Raw genomic sequence first — 24,163 nt, forward strand, 5'->3', positions numbered from 1 at the left:
AGATGGTGCAGTTATCTATAATGACGTACTGTCTGAAAGAAACAGCATAAATATTCAGTCAGATCATGATAAGATTTCAAAGTGGCAGAGATTGGCGACTTCCTTTAATCTTGAGAAATGTAAAATCGTGCATTTCACAAAATGAAAATATGTATTGTCCTGTGACTACAATATCAGTGAGTCTCAGTTGTAATTGGCCAACTCATAAAAGTACCTCGGTGTAACACTTTGTAGGAATATGAAATGGAATGATCACAGAATAGGCTCAGTTGTGGGCAATGGAGGTAAGAGACTTTGGTGTATTGCTGGAATACTGGGGAAATGCAGTCAGCCTCCAAAGGAGACTGCTTACAAATCACTTGTGCAACCTATTCTAGGATATTGCTCAAATATGTAGGATCCATACCAGAGAAGGGCAGCATGAATGGTCACAGATTTGTTTGACCCATATGAGAGTGTCACTGAGATGCTGAAGAAACTGAACTGTCAGACTTTTGAAGATAGGTGTAAACTACCCTGAGAAAGTCAACTAAAAAAGTTTTAAGACTCAACCTTAAATAGTGACTTCGGGAATATACTGCAAACCCATACTTATCACTCATATATGAGGACAAGGTTAGGATAATCACAACATGCACAGAGGCATTCAAACAGCTATTCTTACTGCACACCATTTATGGATGGAATGGCAAGAAACCTTAATATCTTGTTCAGTCAGATGTACCCTCCACCATGCACTTAACAGTGGTTTGTTGATGTAAAAATGGGTATATTAGGGTACAGGTTGCTCCATATTTTTGATATGCATCTAAGAATACACTGCCATATATACTGTCATGTCTTGCAGTATCATAGAGGAAGCCAAAATAATGTAAATGGCAATATGCTATTGTGGCATTAAACATTAAAGTGAATTTGTAGATACGCTACACTCTGTCTACAGAACAGTTAAAGATAGGAGTTCCAATGTTTTGTCATTGATTAGGTTGGTGGCAGTGTAACAGACATACCAAAATGGCTAATTTTGTAGGTGCGTTGTTATGACACTAATTCATTGAACACTTCACACAAGGCTTTCCTGACGCAAATTTTGGCATTGTCCCGTCTTTGTTTGTCTGTTAGACTTTGGCTTTGTTTAAACTGCAGTGAAGCTCTTATTTTCTTTCATAGCAGCTTTGAAACACTGCAGTCAAACCATAGTGAATCTTTCCCATCCCTCACAACTTGTCTCGACACATACTGTCTGAGGCATATTTTATGATACTCTTGAACTTTGTTTATTAATGCCTCATAATTTTGGTCCTGAAAATTAATTTTTCATGTTGAATCTCAGGTAATATGAAATATTTTTCTTGTCCTTCTGGCTAACCAAAAATATCTTCGTACATTTCTTTGCATTCCTATTTACAGCTGTCTTCATTGATGCTGTTAACAGCCTAATGATCACCGATTCCCTGGTCTATGCTAACTTAGTTGAAAAGTTTGGACCTATTGGTGACAAGTAAATCTAATATGTTATTTTCACAAGTCAGTCCTTTGATTAGCTGTTCAAGAAAATTTTTGGTTGAGGCATTCAGAACAATTACACACAATTCCTTGTCCCTGCTACCATCCTTCAATTGAGTTTTCAAGTCAGTAGTTGCTAAGTTGAAATTTCCATCAGACAGCATAACACAGCGTTGGCCACGGTGTGGCAAAATGTACGCAAGCACTTTGTGCTGTACGAGTGCAGGCCAAGGCTTGCCTTCACTCGGTCTTTCCCAGAGGTACTTGGTATTTCAATGCAACATTTTTCGGTCAGCATGACATTCTTCAGTGCACAATAGTCGTGGTGTCAGTGCTGTTTGCCCTTCACTATTTGTTCGTGGTATGATGGAAGTTCACAGGTCCAGCTGCCGTTTGCACCAGAAGAGATGATATAGTGATCTTTTGTCACAAGCCTTTAAAAATGAATATGAATAACAGGGGAGAAGGGTAATAATTCTCAATAAAGCACAATGCATGGACAGTTGCATAATCAAAGGATGCCAAAAATTTGTTATGGGATTACATTACACCACCACCATCCAGAAAGAATTTAAAGATGTAGTTGATGATGAAAGAGCAAAAAATTACAACCTACGAGGTACCTCATTTTGCACCCCAAGGTGCATTTTGTGCAAAATTTGCAGGCATGGAGCAAGCGATGAAATAGATTGTACAAATAGTAATTTTTTTAAAGTTGCAAGCATTAAATTTTTTAAAGTTGCAAGCATTATTCGACTGTCAGTTCCGATGTTTTCCGACTGAACTGAACAAAGAGTATCGAGACTTTATATGCTAGTGCAAAGTTGGCAAAATCAAGGGGCATGCCTGGAATGGTATTTTGATTTAAAATCTGCTATTGAATTTGTGAAGGAAAAAAGAGAGTGGAAACATAAACTAGACTGCCCGCTGCCCACAATAAGACATTGCAAGGTAAAAAACAGTTTATTTCTGATTTGATAGGGATTCTTTTAAAAGAGAATTGCATTGTGGTAAAACAAATTCTGGTAAGAGAGACCGTGCATTTCCCTAAGCTCACTGGTGTTAAAGAAAACACAAGGTTTGAGGAATTCATTGTGGTCTTTAAAGAATTACAAGGGTAGTTTTCTAAACTTTTTTAGGACTAACAATCTTACATCTGTTTTCAGGATCCTTTGTTGCCATTTCAGTTGAATGTGCCCCTTTTCATGTGTTGATGTAACTGATTGATCTGCATTGTAATTCCTGTCCGAAAACTAATGTTTTTAAACATAAAACTGCCCAGGAGATCTTTGTTCGGCTTCTTTGGGCAGAGTTTCTATGTCTCCATAATGAAGCTGCAAACATGGCAAAATATTTCTGTTAAGATGTGTGTGAAAAGCTTTTTTCTATTATGAAACTAAATAAGTCAGGATTATGTGGCCACTTGAGTAGTGCAAAACGTTCAGAAATGTTCTGACTTTGTCTGTATGTCAACAGATTGTGTTAGGTAAAAGTTATATTATTACCAAAACTAATTAAATAATCTTTAAAATTTGTTTCATTTGTGATCTACAAGTATGTTGTTGAGAAATATGAAACTCAAGTCACATCCAGTACGGCAGCATTGCCAAGTAAATGGTGCGTGTTTACAGTTTCTGCCTTTACCCTCCTCGCGCATAGACAGCACATTATGGTAGTGGGGGAATTGTGCAACTAGGCGATAAGAGCTGCGGCACACGAGCAAGAGCACTGTTTATGTGCCAGCATGACCAGAAAAGTTACACAAAATCTTCTCCATGTTTCCTGTCAAATGTTTCAGCATCACCTCCCCTGACGTGGGGGGGGGGGGGGTCTATAAAGAGTATTTGATGACCACATTTGACACACCTTTAACACTTATCTTCACCCAAATTATCATGTGTTCAGGCTCTGTACTGACATCTGTAGATAATGTGCCTCTACGACCAGTGTTCAACCTGTTGTTGTTGTTGTTGTTGTTGTTGTATTCTTTAGTCCTGAGACTGGTGTGATGCAGCTTTCCATGCTACTCTATCCTGTGCAAGCTCCTTCATCTCCCAGTACCTACAGCAGCCTACATCCTTCTGAATCTGCTTAGTGTATTCATCTCTTGGTCTCCCTCTACGATTTTTACTCCCCCCCCCCCCCCCCAATACTAAATTGGTAATCCCTTGAGGTCTCAGAACATGTCCTACCAACAGATCCCTTCTTCTAGTCAAGTTGTGCCACAAGCTCCTCTTCTCCCCAATTCTATTCAATACCTCCTCATTAGTTATGTAATCTCCCCATCTAATCTTCACCATTCTTCAATAGCACCACATTTCGAAAGCTTCTATTCTTTTCTTGTCTAAACTATTTGTCGTCCACATTTCACTTCCATACATGGCTACACTCCATACAAATACTTTCAGAAATGACTTCCTGACATTTAAATCTATACTCAGTGTTAACAAATTTTTCTTCTTCAGAAACGCTTTCCTTCCCATTGCCAGTCTACATTTTATATCCTCTCTACTTTGACCATCTTCAGTTATTTTTTTCCCCAAATAGCAAAACTCATTTACTACTTTAAGTGTCTCATTTCCTAATCTAATTCCCTCAGCATCACCCGACGTAATTCGACTACATTCCATTATCCTCGTTTTGCTTTTGTTGATGTTCATTTTATACCCTCCTTTCAAGACACTGTCCATTCCGTTCAACTGCTCTTCCAAGTCCTTTGCTGTCTCTGACAGAATTACAATGTCATCAGCGAACCTCAGAGTTTTTATTTCTTCTCCATGGATTTTAATACCTACTCCGAACTTTTCTTTTATTTCCTTTACTGCTTGCTCAATATACAGATTGAATAACATCGGGGATAGGCTACAACCCTGTCTCAATCCCTTCCCAACCACTGCTTCCCTTTCATCCCCGTCGACACTTATAACTGCCATCTGCTTTCTGTAGAAATTGTAAATAGCCTTTTGCTCTCTGTATTTCACCCCTGCCACCTTTAGAATTTGAAAGAGAGTATTCCATTCAACATTGTCAAAAGCTTTCTCTAAGTCTACAAATGCTAGAAATATAGGTTTGCCTTTCCTTAATATTTCTTCTAAGATAAGTCAGCTTCTCGTGTTCCAACATTTCTACGGAATCCAAACTGACCTTCCCCGAGGTCAGCCTCTATCAGTTTTTCCATTCGTCTGTAAATGATTGGCGTTAGTATTTTGCAGCTGTGGCTTATTAAACTGATAGTTCGGTAATTTTCACATCTGTCGACACCTGCTTTCTTTGGGATTGGAATTATTGTATTCTTCTTGAAGTCTGAGGGTATTTCGCCTGTCTCGTACATCTTACTCACCAGATGGTAGAGTTTTGTCAGGACTGGCTCTCCTAAGGCTGTCAGTAGTTCTAATGGAATGTTGTCTACTCAGGGGGCCTTGTTTTGACTCAGGTCTTTCAGTGTTCTGTCCAACTCTTCACACAGTATCTTATCGTCTTCATTTACATCCTCTTCCATTTCCATAATATTGTCCTCAAGTACATCGCCCCTGTATAGAACCTCTATATACTCCTTCCACCTTTCCGCTTTCCCTTCCTTGCTTAGAACTGGGTTTCCATCTGAGCTCATGACAGTCATACAAGTGGTTTTCTTTACTCCAAACGTCTCAGTAATTTTCCTGTAGGCAGTACCTATCTTACCCCTAGTGAGATAAGCCTCTACATTCTTACATTTGTCCTCTAGCCATCCCTGCTTAGCCATTTTCCACTTCCTGTCGATATCATTTTTGAGACATTTGTATTCCTTTTTGCCTGCTTCATTTACTGCATTTTTATATTTTCTCCTTTCTCAATTAAATTCAATATTTCTTCTGTTACCCAAGGGTTTCTACTATCCGTTGTCTTTTTACCTATTTGATCCTCTGCTGCCTTCACTATTTCATCCCTCAAAGCTACCCATTCTTCTTGTACTGTATTCCTGTCAATTGTTCCCTTATGCTCTCCCTGAAACTCTGTACAACCTCTGGTTCTTTCAGTTTATCCAGGGCCCACCACCTTAAATTCCCACTTTTTGCAGTTTTTTCAGTTTTAATCTACAGGTCATAACCAATAGATTGTGGTCAGAGTCCACATCTTCCCCTGGAAATGTCTTACAATTTTAAACCTGGTTCCTAAATCTCTGTTTTACCATTATATAATCTCCTGGGTTCTTCCATGTATACAACCTTAAACCAAGTGTTAGCTATGATTAAGTTACTCTCTGTGCAAAATTCTACCAGGCGGCTCCCTCTTTCATTTCTTAGCCCCAATCCATATTCAGCTACTATGTTTCCTTCTCTCCATTTTCCTACCCTTGAATTCCAGTCACCCATGACTATTAAATTTTCGTCTCCCTTCACTACCTGAATAATTTCTTTTATCTCATCATACATTTCATCAATTTCTTCGTCATCTGCAGAGCTAGTTGGCATATAAACTTGTACTACTGTAATAGGCGTATGCTTCGTGTCTATCTTGGACACAATAATGTGTTCACTATGCTGTTTGTAGTAGCTTACCTGTACTCCTATTTTCCTGTTCATTATTAAACCTACTCGTGCATTACCCCTATTTGATTTTGTATTTATAACCCTGTATTCACCTGACCAAGTGTCTTGTTCCTCCTGCCACCAAACTTCACTAATTCCTAGAATATCTAACTTCAACCTATCCATTTCCCTTTTTAAATTTTCTAACCTACCTGCCCGATTAAGAGATCTGACATTGCACCTTCCGATCCGTAGAACACCAGTTTTCTTTCTCCTGATAACGACGTCCTCTTGAGTAGTTACAGTGGCACGTAAAGTGCCCTCCGCCACACACTGTTGGGTGGCTTGCGGAGTATGAATGTAGATGTAGATGTAGTAGTCCCCGCCCGGAGATCCGAATGGAGGACTATTTTACTTCCGGAATATTTTACCCAAGAGGACGCCATCATCATTTAATCATACAGTAAAACTGCAGGCCCTCGGGAAAAATTACGGCTGTAGTTTCCCCTAGCTTTCAGCCGTTCGCAGTACCAGAACAGCAAGGCCATTTTGGTTAGTGTTACAAGACCAGATCAGTGAATCATCCAGACTGTTGCCCCTGCAACCACTGAAAAGGCTGCTACCCCTCTGTTGTAGTTGCACCTACTGTACGGCTATCTGTATCATTTGAGGCACGCAAGCCTCCCCACCAATGGCAAGGTCCATGGTTCAACCTATCTTTGTGTTTACAGTTCATTCGGAATTATTCCATCACTATCTCAGCCAGCTTCCTGTCCCTAGTACTATATCGGCATTGTTACCATTAATAAGCAAGACAAGCTCTGGGACAGTTCCATATACGCTCTTGCAGTAAATTAAAATTATGTAACATATTGTTTCTCCAATCTGCCATATCGAATGCCACACTCTGATTTGATCCATTAATGAAGATAGTATTCTGCCTCGTCTGAAATCAGAACGTATCTTATCCGGCCATTGGAAGGATTTCTACATCATAACAAACCCAGATGTTCATGCCATACATACTCTGTTACTCCAGTAACCATTTCTTGTATTTAGTGCTTAGTTGACCTTTTAAGAAGAGGAAGCATACAATTCTTCACCTTATAGTTTTTTAGTCATCAGTTCTCTGATTGGTTTGATACGGCTCACTGCGAATTCTTCTCTTCCAGCCTCTTCATTTCAGAGTAGCTCTTGCACCCTATTTCCTCAGTTGTACAGTTTTTACCCCCTACAGTCCCCTCTAGTACTATGGAGGTTATTCTCTGATGACTTAATGAATGTCTCCCATCATCCAGAGCACCTCCTTGTAAGTATTTTCCATACGTTCCTTTCTTCGCCAGTTCTATGGAGAACCTACTCATCCCTTATTAGTCCACCTGATTTTCAACATTCTTCTATTGCACCAATTTTCAAATGCTTCAATTCTCTTCTGTTTTGGTTTTCCCACAGTTCACTACACTCCCTTGGCCAGAAATATCCTCTTTGCCTGTGTTATTCTGTTTTTTTGTCACCCTTGCGTTGTCCATCGTGAGTTATATTGCTTCCAATGTATCAAAATTCCTTAACTTCAACCATCTTGTAACCACTGGTTTTGATGTTTGTTGTTATCCTCATTTTTGCTACTTCTCATTACTTTTGTCTTTTTTCAGTTTATTCACAATCTCTATTCTACACTCATTAGACTATTCATTCCATTCAGCAGATCTCATAATTATTGTCCATTTTCTCTGATGATGTATAGCAATGTTATCATATCACCTTGAATTTTAATCCCACTGCTGAACCTTTCTTTTCTTTCTTTCGTTGCTTGTTTGGTGTATAGATTGAACAGTAGGGGGCAAAATACTTCTTATGTGTCATACAACATTTTTAACCCGAGCACTTCGTTCTTGGTCTTCCAATCATATTGTGTCCCCTCTTGGTTCTCATACTTACTGTATGTCACACATCTCTCCCTGCAGCTTACTTGTCCCTCTGTCTCCCCCTCAGAATTTCCAGCATCTCACACTATTTCACATTGTTCAATGCTCTCTCTGAACCGACAGATTCTATGAACTTATCTTGATTTTCTCCAGTCAGTCTATTTAGAAGCACATGGTAAAAACTGCCCGTGGTGCCTTTACCTTTCCTAAAGCTCAACTGATCATCATCCCTCACAGTTGCAGTTTTCTTTTCTATTCTTCTGTATGTTATTCTTGTCAGCCTGCTGTAGTTTCCCCTTGCTGCCTACAGAATTGGGTGGATGGCATTTTTTTCTAAACTCTGATGGTACATTGGCAGTCTCAAAGATTTACACACCAGCTTGATAGTCATAAGGTTGCCATTAGTACAAATGATTGTATAAATTCCAAATGAATGTTATCTATCCCTTCTACTTCATTTGATGATTAATGTTCTAGAGCTCTTTCAAATTCAGACTCTAATACTGGGTCCCCTATATATTTCTTATCAGTTACAGTTTCCTCTTTCAAGTCATCAGACAAGTCCTCCCACTCGTAGAGTTCTTCAGTGTACTTTTTCCACCTACCTGCTCTTTCCTCCGCAACTAACAATGTAATTCCTATTGCTCTCATAATGTTACAACCCTTGCTTTTTATTTCACTGATGCTTGTTTTGACTTTTCTGTATGCTGAGTCAGTCCTTTCCATGATCATTTCTTTTTTGATTTCTTCACATTTTTCATACAGGCATTTCGCCTCGACTGTCCTGAACTTCCTGTTGATTTCATTCCTAAGTGATTTATATTGCTGTATTCCTGTCTTCCCCTGAACGTTTCTGTACTTCCTTTTATTGATCAATTGAAGTATTTCTTCTGTTATCCAAGGTTTCTTAGTAGTTACCGTCCTTGTACCTTATGTCTGTCGGTTTAGTATTGGTGACTGACCCTTTTAGAGAGGTCCACTCCTCTTCGACTGAAAAAAGTGTCTACTGTGATACCCTTTATTGCAGTATTCATATCCGTAGCGAACTTCAAATGTGTCTCGTCATTCCTTAGTGCTTCCGTATCCACTTCTTTCCACACTTCAGTATCCCACTTTGTCCACATTGATTCTTTTAAACTTAGTGTACCCCTCATCAATACAATTGTGTGTACATCTGCACCTGGATGTACCTTAAAGTCCAATATCCGATTTCAGAATCTCTGTTTGACCATAATGATGTGATGTAGTTGGAATCGTCCCATGTCTCCAGGTTGTCTCGCAAGTATACCTCCTACTCCTGTGATTTTTAACAGATTTTCACTATTACCATCTGAAATTTATTATAGGACTCAGTTAGCCATTCTCTTCCCTCGTTTCTACTGCCTAGCCCGTATTCTCCCATAACCCCTTCTTCTTTTCCTTCCCCTACAACTGCATTCCAATCCCCCATGGTTATTAGATTTTAATCTCTCTTTACACACTGAATTATCTGTCCAGTATCCCCATATGTTTTCTCAATCTCTCCATCTTCTGCTTTTGATGTCGGCATGTTCACCTGAACTGTCATTGCTGCCATTGGTTTGCTGTCAAATTTGGTAAGAACAACCCTATCACTGAACTGTTCCCAGTATCTCACTCACTGCCCTGCTTTCCTACGAATGACAAATTGTACTTGCGGTATACCATTTTCTGCTGCTTTTGCTTTTACGTTATATGTGTCTGACCAGAAATCTGTATCTTCTTTCATTTCACTTCACTTCACTGACCACCTCTATATTTAGGTTGAGCCATTGCATTTCCATTTCCAGATTTCCTAGCTTTCCTACTATGTTCCAACTTCCTCTGACATTTCATGCTCTTGGAGAATGTTATCCTTTTGTTGGTTATTCCATTTTTTCTTGTTGTTGCCTTCTCCTTGGCTGTCCCTACCTGGAGATCTGAATGGCGAATTAACCCAGAATCTTTTGCCATTGGAAAGATCATTATGACATTTCTTCAGTTACAGGTCACATGTCCAGTGGATATGCTTTATGTGTCTTCAGTGCAGTTGTGTCCATTGTCTTTTGTATCCTCATGCCATTGATCATCGCTGATTCTGATTGCCCTTTGGGTTAGTTTCCCACCTCAAGGGTGAGAGGCTCCTTGGCATGCTGTGACAAGGCTGTTGGCAGAGTGAAGGTGAAGTCTTCTGCTGCCCTTGTTAATTATTTTATTCAAAATTTAAGCTGTGGCTTAGTTCGAATCTAGGAGCCAGGATGTTTTGGTTATTAGACAGAGACACTGTCCCTAGACCACGGTTTCACAGATATTAGAGGTCAAGGAATCTGGGTCCTAGGTTATCATAGAATCATCTGAGCCTCTGTTATGGGCTGTCCACTTGGCTCCAAACCATAGGACTACAATTGGTTGCAGGAAAAATGCTACAAACCGCTAACTCTGCTTCCAACTTGTGTGCATGTCCAGCTGTCTTCACCTATGTGGCCAGCTGCCTGTGGAAACAGAGGCTGGCGTCTGAATCCTGGTGGTAAGCATTGTTTATGAGCTACAATTTACAGCTGGTTACACCAGTGTGCCTAATCACTGCTGCCAGGCTTCTCCATATTTTGGATACAGCCACCCTTCCATACCTGTCTGCTATTTCCCTAAGGGGGCTCAAATCAACTGTCCAGTGTTGAAGCTTTCAGTGACCAGCAGTCCAACACTGTGCTTATCTACACCTTGCCTTCCTGAAGGCAAGATGTCCTGTGCTGGCTCAGATGTGGGCAATATGTCAAACCTGTTTTTAAGGCATAAGGGGACAGCTGTGTGGCCAGTAGCCATTTTCGCTTTCCACCCTGAAATTCGCAATCTCGCTATTATACGCCATTCAGCATGACGTAAGTGTCAACCAGTCACTATGAGTTGATCAGAAAGTGCTGTGACATGAGGGATTCAGGTAATGCTGCAGACACTAGAGGTGTTAAAGCACTTGTCTCTGGTGCCCCACTGTAACGGCAGCCCTTGGCAGCTGCCTGAATCCTGTCGACTGTGGCCAACACAGTTTCCAACTGTTAGGACAGTGGCCAATTCCCCAACTATCTGTACACAACAGGCATAGTCCCTATCCATCTTTAATCACTGTTTGTTTATGTCACAAGGAATATAACAGTAACCTAGGCAGTCACCAGATGCAGTCTGAGCACTGCTTACTACTTCTGGTTTTTACTACACACAAACGCAGCTCATACTATCCAAATGCACTAAAATGTACACAGTAATTTAGAATAAGTTAGTATAGCCAGCCAACACAGTTAAATATACATATACAGTTCATCTCTTCACTGAAGCACCTGAGGACAAGAAGTAAACAAAATCCTGTGTATGAACAGGAATTGCTGCTGCAGCTCTTGATGCATTTACTGGAAGATTATTTAAATAATTTTTGAAATATCTGTACAAATTCACTCCAACTTGGACAAATATCTTATGTACTAAAACAATCCAGTATATCTACACATTTTTTTTACCTTGACAGTAAAAGAGCTGTTTCATTTTACATAAATGCTTGCAGGAGCATGAGTGTGGGTAGTTGGGGGAAGGGGTGATAATTGCCACAAGAATGCTGGTAACCATATATCTGAGTTAATGATATGACAGAGGACTGCTGGCACATAAATATTGTTAAAAAGATTTGTCTGAATGTTATTCCCTTAGGGTTAGTGGAATTCTGAATAATTATTATGCCTTTTTTACAGTGAAAGTTGTTCAAGTCCTAGGAAAACAGAAAGCCATAGACCTATTTGAGAAAACAAGAAAAGTAGAAGAAGTTGGTGGGCTGATGATAATGGTGAGTAGGTGTTTCTTACATTATTTCTAAAACTCCTCTGCCATTTACCAATATTTAAGAAAATAAATCATTGAACTTTTTTATGTTGTTGTCTTTCAAGCAAATAAAATGTTGGCGTACTGTTTATTTATGCTTGGCATATCTACCTTTCATTTTTTTAAGGCTCATCAGTAGCCTGAAATTACAAGCTTTCTGTGGTTGTTTTGTCTAATCAGTCAATCATTTTAGTGAGTGCTTCAAAGCCAGTGCCATCTGGATTCTTCCAGCTTTTCTTAATTTCATAAGTGGGAACTCATCCTGCAGCATATAATTCCTTCCTGTAATCCCATTGACCTCAGCCGTTACTAGTCCCTGTCTTCCACTTACCTATCCCCTTGTCTGCTCCCACCCCTGCCCCTACACTTGCCTTCTATCCTACTAGTATACCTGTGGAGTCCTTCACCCTTTTCATCTTCTATCCTCTTCACTTTGTTCTTACCATCCCCACTCTCTCTCTCTCTCTCTCTCTCTCTCTCTCTCTCTCTCTCTCTCTCTCTCTCTCTCTCTCTCTCTCTCTCTCAGCACAGCCTCCTTATGCTGGTCCTATATTCCCACTCTCCTGGCCCCACCACATTCCTGCGTTCTCCCACAGGCAGACTGGCATCTTCCATCTTCCTCCCCCTTACCAGCCTCTACACTCCCCCCCCCCCCCCCCTTCCTACCAATCCACTTCTTCTGTAACCTCACTTCCTATGCGGTGAGGTAAATTAAGATCCCAGGTACTTAACAATATGAAAAAGATAGTTGCTACTCACCATATAACAGAGATGCTGACTCACAGAATAGGCACGTCAAAAAGACTGTCACACAGTAAGCTTTCAGCCAACAAGACCTTTAGCTTATTGTGACAGTCTTTTTGCTGTGCCTAATTGTGACTCATCATTTCCGCTACATGGTGAATAGCAAGTATACTTTTCGTAATATTGTTACCTTCCAGCCTGGATTTTCCATTGTTTGAAGATCCCAGGTATCATACACTGCAGCCATTTGCCCTACAGTCATTCAACAAAAGATGAAATAAATAAAATAGAAAGAAACTTCCACATGGGAAAAATATATTAAAAACAAAGATTCCAAGACTTACCAAGCGGGAAAGTGCTGGTATATAGGCACAATGAATAAAACACACACACAGAATTTGAGCTTTTGCAACCGGTGGCTGCTTCGTCAGGAAAGAGGGAAGTAAAAGGAAAGATGAAAGGATGTGGGTTTTAAGGGAGAGGGTAAGGAGTCATTCCAATCCCGGGAACGGAAAGACTTACCTTAGGGGGAAAAAAGGATAGATATATACTTGCACGCGGGCGTGTCTGTGTATGTATGGATGGATGTGTGTGTGTGTGTGTGTGTGTGTGTGTGTGTGTGTGTGTGTGTGTGTGTGTGTGTGTGTGTGTGTGTGTGTGCACGCGGGCGAGTATATACCTATCCTTTTTTCCCCCTAAGGTAAGTCTTTCCGCTCCCGGGATTGGAATGACTCCTTACCCTCTCCCTTAAAACCCACATCCTTTCATCTTTCCTTTTCCTTCCCTCTTTCCTGACGAAGCAGCCGCCGGTTGCGAAAGCTCAAATTCTGTGTGTGTGTTTGTGTGTTTTATTCATTGTGCCTATCTACCAGCGCTTTCCCGCTTGGTAAGTCTTGGAATCTTTGTTTTTAATATAAAAGATGAAATAATCTATTTACATTTGTTCAATGGTGTGAAAATATATTTTTGTTATCAGTTGTGCAAAATTTTTTTTTTTTTTTTTTTTTTTTTTTTTTTTTTTTTTTTTTTTTTTTTTTCATGGTTATTGTCATACAAACGTTTAAAACGTGACCTAAACATCTATTGCACTGTGGAGAAAATAATACAGATGGAAATTTAAATGACAGGTAAGTTTATAAGTAAAACAAAATTCAAGCAAAATAAGAAACAGATATAATGAGCACAATAGTGTGGGCAAAAGAATAGAGTGATGAAACAATAGAAATTAAATAAAAAATAATACATAAAATTAATTAAAAGCACATGAATAAATATTTCAAGTGGAGAAAGAATGATAGGGAGAAAAATGACAGCAAATAAAGAAGTTGATATTATGATTAAAATTGTGTGACAAAGGAAAGGAATTAAAAACTTACATGTATATCAATTAATTGAATAAAAATGATAATCTGCGTCATTTAGAAAAGATTTAAAAATAAAATTTTGTGCCCCTGACAAGATTTGAATCCACAACCTCCTGCATGTGAAGCTGTTATCCTATTGATTACACCATGCAACCAAACTATGTAACACAACACTATTGAGTGTCACACAAAATTCCAAATTATTATTTTTTTTTTTTTTCATTACTCGCAAATGAGGGCCCACCAGGGTGAATGACTGCAGTATGTGATACGTGGGATCACAACCTATGTCACTCCGATGGGGATCTCTCCTTGTCAGTCACAATCTGCTCTTTGTGCCTGGAGATGACAGTGGTCACGTGTGTGTGAGTTAAGCATGTGTGAAGGTGTGTGCGTTTTATTTTGTGTACGTGTGATGAAGGGCTTAATACAACAGCTAATAATGTCTAGCAGTATTCTCCCCCACCCCCAACACCCCTCTATCCTCATGTTGCCTGTCTGCCACTCAACACCTCTATGTGATGAGTAGCAACCCGTCTTCTTCATTAGCATTATAATAGCATTTATTTTACATCTGTGGCATGACATATTAGTGATTTTGTGCCTCACTTTTCTATGGCAGCAATTATTTTTTACATTTGTATAAATACACTACAGCTTGCAACAAAAGTTCACATTAAAAGAAATGACATGATCCACAAGAAAGAAATTCACACAATTAGCTCATGGGTTTTTATGTCATCGCACTAACACCGGTTTTTTAGTGCTTGAAAGTTTCTGTCTGGCAGTTGCTTAAACGAACCCATCGTTACAACTCTTCCGAGACTAGTGCTATCTACATCTTTCCGAGATGGAAGGTCACAACAGAAACCAGAAGTAATGGAGACAGATTGTGCGAATCTTCCGTGCAATTGAAAAAGTTCATGACATTTTCAGAGTGCAGTGTTTTTTCTCCATGCCTAAATAGAGTATAACTTGATACCAGAGTACATAGGCTAAGCGTGACACCAAATTACTAACAAATGCATTTGCTCTTGGTTCAGCACAACAATAAATATTTCGACAATGGGGAAAAGTGCTTTAGACAGCCACGCTAACAACCAAAAACATAAACTTTCCACAAACAAACAGAAGTCTTTGCAATGAATATATTTATGCAACACCAAGAACCTCCCTAATTCTGCGAGTTGTAAGACCATATCGGAAGCTGTTAAAGATGATTTCTTAGGTACTTTTTTTTTTTTTTTTTTTTTTTTTTTTTTTTTTTTTTTTCCCTCCTGTGACTGCACGTGCATTCAGAGGTTATTTATGTGATTTCCAATGGCTCCTTTTTTGTACAATGAATTTTTCACTCGTACCACCCCTTTGATGCAGCAAGTTGTCAGACCAGACATTTTGGTAAACAAAGAATCCCTCACAAAAATCGACATGAAGGATAAGAAGAATGTGATCATTTCTCAGTTCTTTGCATGGGATTTTACTACACAAGATGCCCTAAAGAAAGTTAAGGACCTGACTGACATCTTGAGGCTTAAAGAAGAAATGCATTTTTGTGCTGTTGCCATGATACAAAAGCTACTTGAAAGATCACCACTGAAATAAAAACTTACACATGCTGTTTCATGTTTGGACCCTTGAGTATCATTAAATCAAGAAATGGCTGTAAAAAGATTGACATTGTGCCTTGAAATTCTTGTCCATGGTGACAGGTTATGTGGCGTAAAAGCAGATAGTGTTAATTAAGAATTTTTCAATATTTGTAATGGGTCTTGTATTCAAAACAAAATGAGAATGTTCGAAAGAAGGGAAACTTGTTTGGATGAATTTTGGATGAAAGCGATTAAATTGTCACAAAAAGAATGTTATAGCTTTGAAGATTTTTCTCAAAATGATTTTAATATTTTCACGTACAAATGTTGTTGTGGACTGAGGTTTTTCAATAACTTCGGAGCGTATTGTTTAGAATCAAATGGAAAAAAGTCTTATTGCTCGCAGACCTATTTACACTGTGATCCATGATGATTGTGGTGTTGATAATTTCAAAATTACAAAAGTTTAATTCTGTCTATGCATAATACAAGTTCATTGTATAAAGACGATAAAAAGAAACAACTAAGTGAAACAACAAGAACAAGATTTTGCCAGAAATTAAGATGTTAGAATGTAAGAAGAAGAAGAAGAAGAAGAAGAAAAAGGTTGGCGGAAGCAGCCAAAATTACAGCTAAATTTGAACATTTGAAAAAGTAGTTGTCATCTAAATATTTTTGTTGGTCTTTGATCCTATTGTTCATAATACAATATAAATTATAAGACTTTATAGGTGTTCCAAGTTATTTCTCTGTAAAACTTGTTATTTATAGAGACAAAAGCAGTATCATGTGTAAGTGCTTCAAACAATATTACAAAGTGTACAACTTTGCTTCCGCCATTTTTTCCCCAAGATTTGAGGCTTCAATGAAACAAATTGGTTACCCATGTATCATTCAAAGTATTTTCCATTGCTGGCCGCCACTTTCTCCCATCTTTCGGGCAGCGTACAATTCCCGCGTTGAAAAACTTGTTCATCTTTTGAAGCAATCCACGAATCAATCCAATTTGTGACTTCTTCATGAGATCGGAAGTATTGTTCAGCCAGGCCATGAGCCATTGATCTAAACAGGTGATAGTCAGAGGGAGCAAAATATGGAGAATACGCTGGGTGGGGTAGGACTTCCCATTAACATTTCCAAGTACGTTTTGACCTCTTTTGCAACGTGTGGTCGAGCAGTGGCATGCTGCAAAATCACTTTATAGTGCCTCTTGCTGTATTGCGGCCATTTGTCTTTTAATGCTTTGCTCAAATGCATTAATTGCATTCGATAATGAGCACCTGTGATGGTTTCACTTGGTTTTAACACCTCATAGTACACAACGCCGAGCTGGTCCCACCAAATCCAGAACATGACCTTGGAGCTGTGAATATTCGGTTTGGTCGTTGACGTGGAAGCATGGCCAGTATATTACCATGAGTTTTTTATGGTTATCGTAATGAACATATTTTTCGTCTCTGGTCACAATGCGATTCACGAATCCTTTCTGTTTTTGCCTCTGAAACAACTAGTCACAAACACACAAACGCCGTTCAATGTCTCTTGATTTCAGCCCACACAGGACCCAACTTCCTTCTTGATGAATCATGTCCATAGCCTTGAGACATTTTGAAATGGCTTTCTGTGTCACTCCCACTAATCATGCCAATCTTCTTGAGTTTGACGTGAGTCTTCACTCAGCAATGTCTCCAATTCTGCATCTTCGAAAACATTCTTTCTTGCACCACTATGCCAGTCAACAATGCTTAAATCACCGTTCTTGAAGCGTTGAAACCACTTACGACACGTTCTTTCACTGATAGTGTTCTTACCATATGTACTTGAGAGCATTATATGACACTCAGCTGCTGTTTTCTTCATACTCAAACAAACACATTTTCAATCAAGAACAACTGTATGATGCAGACACAAATCGACTGATATTTGAATGAAGTTATGTTGACCGAGGTCCAAGCTAACTGTCTGACATCTGCGATCTGTTTCTTACAACCGCTACTTACTGTTGTCGCCACCTATCGGCAAACGGCGGAAGCAGAGTTGTACAACTTGTATTAAAACTGATAAAAAGAAAGTCACACAAGTGTGCAACCTCGCAGTTATGTGGTTTGCATACCATCTCTGTTTATTTTGGTGTCTTTTTAGAACTGTAAGAACAAAAAAAATTGAGTGTCTTAATTAGAACAAAATAATATTTTCGTTTAAAATGCGCTTTTGAGCATGTACTTGTAATACATTTGTTATGGGTGGGCACTCTGGGAGGCTGAATCCTACATGTCCGTCATTCCTGTTATGTTGTTTTCCATTTTCCATTTCATCTCCTATGAATTCCAGAACTCATAACTTCCAACATTCTCCTTTAGGCATGTGTGTTAGTTACACACACTTGAGGCATTAAAATTCGTTGATGTGGTACTAGAGTTGTGCAGAACAAAACTTTTTTAACTACACAGATGTTTTAAAACTGTTGTTGGGAAAAATATAAATGGAAAAATCTGAAACAGGAAAAATAGCTGTTCATTTCATGAAAGTACAGTGTGTCATATGAAGTGCATTATTTTTTTCAAATTTTGGAAATCAGTTGTCAATCACCTCTCTCTCTCTCTCTTTCTCTTTTTGCGTGTGTTGTAGAGGTGAGGATTCTACTTTTTTGATGAATATTCAAACTGCTATATGTCACACAATAATTGATGGCTCCCCACAGCATTTCCTCAAAAATAACCCATGCACTGATCTGTCACTTCATAGTCTAGGCATGTAGACAAATTGAGAAAAACAGTATGTGCAACATACGATTTGCTGCGAAATATTGGTTTTGGAATCATACGACGACATTTTTTTGCTAACAGAAACAATTTTAGGTTACTGTTGCCTCAAAAAACTTCAAGGAGAAAGTTCTAGATGAAACTTAAAGTATTGTTTCATGATGAAATGCAACATTCTACAGCCATTAGTTCATGAGAAATGACTCTCTATTGTAGTGTGTCCAGCATTTATTGCTTCTGTCACAGACTGATTGTTTAAACCATCAGATGATCATCAGAAGTCTAGCTTAAACGAACAGAGTTGTATAAATGAATGCACTTCGAATACGACCATGTCACATTATAATGAGCAATATCCTCCAACTGTTCAAACTCGGTGTTGTACATCATAACGTGATATGGTTCAGTTTCTATTACATATATTTTAAAAATAAGTTACTTGTTATTTCTAGCACAGTATGTTTGCTAACCTCATTTAGGTAAAAACATGTGACCTGGCAACCTGGAAAATCATTATTTTAATCTGGAAATAATTGTGAATTTGAAAATTAAGAAATAATAATAATAATAAAAATACCCTGGGTATACCAGTGTAGTGGTGCCCAAGTGTGAATTCACTCTAGCAATCTCACAGAGAAGTGTAGCCGACTTGCACAACAGTAAGAGCTGTCCAATTTTTTATCTGGAAATGTCCATAAATATAACTTTATCGTCTGTGGAAGCATCTGTTACGATCAGAGCACTGGATCAATTGTCTTGCAGAGAGTGAGAGGAAGCTCATGGCCTCTCAGGCTGAAATTGATTGGCTGTCTGGTCTCGTGATCTGTCAGCTAGAGTTTCTGTGGTTCACTTGCTGGTAGCATCCTAGCCAGAGATAAACATAGTGACTCTTCTCAATTGTTCTGATATTCAGTTGCTACACATAGTGGAGTTACAAGTGAAATGATAATATTCGATAGAGTAGAAAACAAATGAAGTAGTGAAGATAACCTTTTGCCATACTTGAATGTTAGACACACATAAATGTGTCTGAACTTTTGGACCACGAGTTTCTCTGAGAGTTCCTTCTGCAGGGCTGCAGATTGACTGGGCTTCATGACGACATGATGATTACTTAATGAGACAGTAGACATAGCTGTTTAACATCAGTGCTGTTTTCTTTCCTGGTAATGAATTGGTACTTTTACCAATCAAGAAAACCAGCAGCCTTTTAAAAATGGATGCTGCAAACATTCCTGTCTTTTCAAGACAATTAGAAACATACAGGCAAAGAGGATGCCTATGCTACTGATACCCTGCCAAGTGATGTAACAGTTCTGTCTCTGTGACAACATGTGTCACTTTCAAGAACTCCATAGCTGCTGAACGTCTGTTGGCAGATTTTCCCAAATTGTTGGGGCTGCTTCAGCATTTAAGGAAGACTAGGCAAGAAATTTTCCTGTTCCTAGTAAGTAGACACTTCTGAAAATGTTTTGCCCTTGTTAGGGTGTTAGTTGTGCCTAAAACACTCATTTTTTTCCTCGGGTATTTTTGAAGTGTCATAGATAACTTAAGTAGTTAGTACTTAAACAAAATTTCATGGTCTGATTTCTTGAAAGTTTACAGAAATATTAAACCACACAGCAGGCCAAATTTGAGTCACTATCGCTATTTACTGAATATTTAATTTTCAAATCTAAATCTAACTATACAATGTTTTCTGCTTCCCTACCTACATGGATTCAGAGACCTGCATGTCATTGACAAAACAAACACTTATGTAAATTGGAATTCAGCAATTTAAATGGTGATTATTATTACTAAATTATTATTATTATTATTATTATTATTATTATTAATGGTATCACAAAAACAATTTCAGAATGGTCAGAGGAGGAGAACACCTGGTGGAAGTTACTTGTTCTTACTGAAAATGGACAATGGCGTACCACAGGAGAAGAAACAAAAAATTCTCATGGATAATGGTAAAGATCCTTGGAAGAAGCTTAAGAAGATTAGGAAGAAACGGAAGTTTATTAAGAAGACCTTGTCATCAGGTATGTTGTAAATAATTATATTCAGATAAATAATACCAGATATTTTCCGGTTTCATGTGGTGAAATAGCAGTATGAAAATATTCAAATGAAACCAAAATGGTCAGTGCATTGTCTATTTCTTCAGTTACATAACAATATATAAAGTATATAACTGGTTGCATAAGTTCAACATAAAAACCTCAGGCAGATTTTGACACTACTAAGGGTAGCTTCTTCATAAGGAAGTCACCGTGACATTAAAATTGTAAACATATATGATGAGGTCATCATCAATTTTAATGTGGTGTAATTTATGTGACTTCCTTCAATATCACCAAGGGTATCTTCTTCAGAAGTAAATCACATAAATTATATGACATTAAAATTGTAAACATACATGATGATGATCTCATCATCAGTTTTAATGTTGTGTAACTTATGTGACTTCCTTCTGAAGCAGATACCCTTAGTGATATTGAAACGTGGTCAAGATTTTTACATTAAACTTTTGCAACCAGTTGACTGTACACTTTGTACAGGGTGAGTCAAAAGTCACAGTACACCAGGTTACGTCAAAAACCTTGCAGGAATGGGGAAACCTGAATATTCCTGTGAAGTATGGGTGAGGTGATCGGTTTTTTATGGTACATACCAGCCATGACACCATCTTGAAATTAGCCATCTTCAGTAGTTTTTTCTACATTTTTTAATTAATTTATTTATTTTTTAAGTAGAAATGGGGTCGTGTGATAACATCAGCATTTCCTGACGAGTTCATTCCCGTAAACATATTCAAAGTAGCAGTTATGGGTCAAAAGTTACAACACATTTTGGTTGGAATTACAGGCTAGACTGTTCTCAATTAAACGACAGTTATTTTTTGTGTTCAACATTGTGTCGGTCAACACGCATTTGAAAGTGCTGAATCCAATCATCATTCTCAAGCAGAAGGATTTCCGCAAAAATACTGACACACACTTCTTCAGTGTTTGCTTGAGATGATGTCTGTGTCTTAGTTTCTCTGCAGAGTTGCTTTAAATGACCTCACAGATAAAAGTCAAATAGTATGAGATCAGGTGTCTGGCAGGCCATTCGACAGAACCACGTCGGCCAATCCAATGACCAGAAATTGACCATCTGACTGCTGACGAACAACTGCTCCCTAGTGTGGTGGAGCCCTATCCTGTTGGAAGTGAGAGGGAAAGCTGCCATCTTCATTATAAGTAAGGGAAACACCTCTTGTTGCGACATTTCCAGGTAGTGTTGAACATTTAGGTTCTTGTGAATGGAAATTGGTCCAATTACCCAAGTATCCCACATTCCACACCATAAACTTTACATTACCATCTACCTTGGAAGATTTCCATCCAGGGTGGATTCTTGTCACTCCAGTATCTGTGGTTGTGACAGTGGACTTCTCCACCATCAAAAAAGTTTGCCTCATCACTGAACAAGATGCTTTGCACAAAACAGGGATCTTGTTGAACTTGCTTCAGGGCTCATGTGAAAACTGTGTACTTCTGCCTGGGTCATCCTCCTGTAGGTGCTAGAGTTGCTGAATCTTCAATGTATGCCATTGATAAGCACGAATGATTCGTACGCTCAGTGACTGGCTGATTCCAGATTCTGCTGACAAACGTTGTATGCGGTGGTTGCGGTTTGGCCTCTTCATGAAGGTTCCAAAACCATTGTTGAGGTTGTCTTCTCAGTAGCACTTTTTGGATAGCCAATCTGTGCCTTGCCAGCCACAGTCCCAGTTTCTCAGAATTTGAAAATTGAGCACCTGACAGTGTTGTGTGAAACTGCACGTTCTTTCTGGGTGCTGATTGGTTAAATCTGCCGCTGTGACAAGGATCTCTGTTCTGCAGGCATCAAAATGAGCTCAGTTCTCTGCTCCTTGGTCAAAGCCATCTGCAGTTACCTGCAACAAAACAATTGTTGTAACTCTGGAACCATAACTGCTGCTTTAAATCTTTTCACAGGAATGAAATGGTCAGAAAATGGTTCTGTAATTTTATGTATCATACCAGGGTGTATACGACCCGGGAGATCCAGAAAAAACCCGGGAATTTTTCATTGTTTTAGTTTCCAGTTAAATTTTTGTAACATTGACAGGTAAGAACCAATAGTCTAACAAATAATATTACTGAATCTCGCTAGTGCAGAATAATAGTGCAGCAATAAAACACGAAAGAGAACAAAAAAAACAAAAATAAAACTAAGTTGCCAAGGAAATGTGTCGCATACAGCAACAAAACAAAGTGCTCACACATGCATCTGCCAAAAGCAAAACGTGTCAACGGCTTTAGGAAGAGTATGCAATGCTTCATAACAACAAATTGCCTCCGATGAGCGTGACATCACAACTGTTTACATTTGATTCGTTTGAGCAGTTGTGAGCGAGCGCATACTCAATTGAGTCGTGTATGAGTAGTACCTTCTCCCGCTTCTAGTTAAAGAAGTGTGGCAGTTAGCTGTATAAGCAATAGGGGCAATAACCCAGATGCTACCCGGAAAAAAAAAATTTACTGGCACACCTAAGCTGTCAGATTGACGCATATATCAACAGGCCTGGACATAGGGGTCGGGTGACAAACCGGGATATCTGTCCCGAGTGGCAATTTCACTTGGCTGAGGGGATATTGAAATGAATCCCTGTTGAATAACAGGTAAGAAAGATTACGTATTATCTTCTCGGTGTAACCAAGAAAATGAAATTTTGGCAGAAAATTTTTTGCCAGAATGCTACACTGGTAAGGGCCAGTTGTGCAGTCACCGGTTAGAAGCCGCTAAAGTTCTATTCTGGGAGTAGCATGGAAAACACATTGTACGAACATGTAATAACGCGTAACCGGAGAATAAATGCAGGGTAACTAAACTGGTGATTGTGGCAGGGTTAGTTAAGTTAACTGGAGAATAAGTTTTAGCCCTGACAGGAACAGTTAGAGAATTAATTATGACAAGATTGTTTGTTAGCACGAGAAAGGAGAAGAAACTGGGACATCACACAAATTATGGAAGAATATGATGATTCCAAATTTATATACTACTACTTTTTGATCTCATGCATCAGAAGCCAGAGCGTATGAATGAAATGTGAAACTATTTCCTAACATGAAGCGTTTTGCTTGTAGTAGGCCTAATAGGCATTTGATATTGATGCTTTGTGATTATATTCTGTCGTGTCATAAAAATGACCATTTGTGCCAAAACAGTGGTGGTGTGTGTTACAATTGCTGCAATATTAGACAGACCTATTTCGTGTTATTTAGCAGACAGTGACAAAATACACGTTATAAGATCGAGAAAGCACACCAGTCTTGGGTACTATTCATAGGTATTAATAACTTTTTCAGTATTAGCCAACGACATTTGGTTTTTTCATGTAGCAAAAACTTAACGAACTTTGATGAGCTAATGGATTCTTTCCCAAAAGGAAAGCACTCCATGTAAAGCTGTACTAAGGTTAGTGTGAGAAGCAATGCTAGGACTTAAAGATTGAAGAAATGTGTACTGTCTTGCTTGTCTATTGTCTTTACTGGTTTTATGTATGCTATATTTAATTTTATTTCACACAAAACATTAAGTTATTAGCTAACAGGCAATTAAGAGTGCAAATTTTCGGAAGAGTTCCTGCTCTCCCGTTTACAAATAACCCCATCCAGTATTTCTTGTGAGTTTTTTCAAACAGGGGCAGATAGTCAAACCAGCCGACTGGGAGCAGGAGAGGCACCACAGGACATTTTAATCTCCACTGTCCTGAATACAGTTTGATGGCACCCATTAGAAAACATCACATGTTTGAGTTCCACAGAGCGAAATACAGTGACATGCAATAGAAGAATACTGTGTGAAGAGACGTGGCACTGCACTTTGGCACATATAAGA

At 38.7% G+C, this 24,163-nt stretch overlaps 1 protein-coding gene across 1 annotated transcript in view; it reads left to right on the top strand.

Moving 5' to 3' along the window:
* LOC126273094 (phosphorylated adapter RNA export protein) overlaps nt 1-24,163 on the top strand; it is a 105,341-nt gene that overhangs the window by 77,264 nt on the left and 3,914 nt on the right. Inside the window, exons 4-5 of the mRNA XM_049976520.1 lie at nt 11,674-11,765; nt 20,121-20,295. Coding sequence (XP_049832477.1) covers nt 11,674-11,765; nt 20,121-20,295 — 267 coding nt within the window. The remainder of the gene's footprint in view (nt 1-11,673; nt 11,766-20,120; nt 20,296-24,163) is intronic.

Source organism: Schistocerca gregaria, chromosome 5 (assembly GCF_023897955.1).
Source record: "Schistocerca gregaria isolate iqSchGreg1 chromosome 5, iqSchGreg1.2, whole genome shotgun sequence".
In the NCBI taxonomy this organism is placed as follows: Eukaryota; Metazoa; Arthropoda; class Insecta; order Orthoptera; family Acrididae; genus Schistocerca; species Schistocerca gregaria.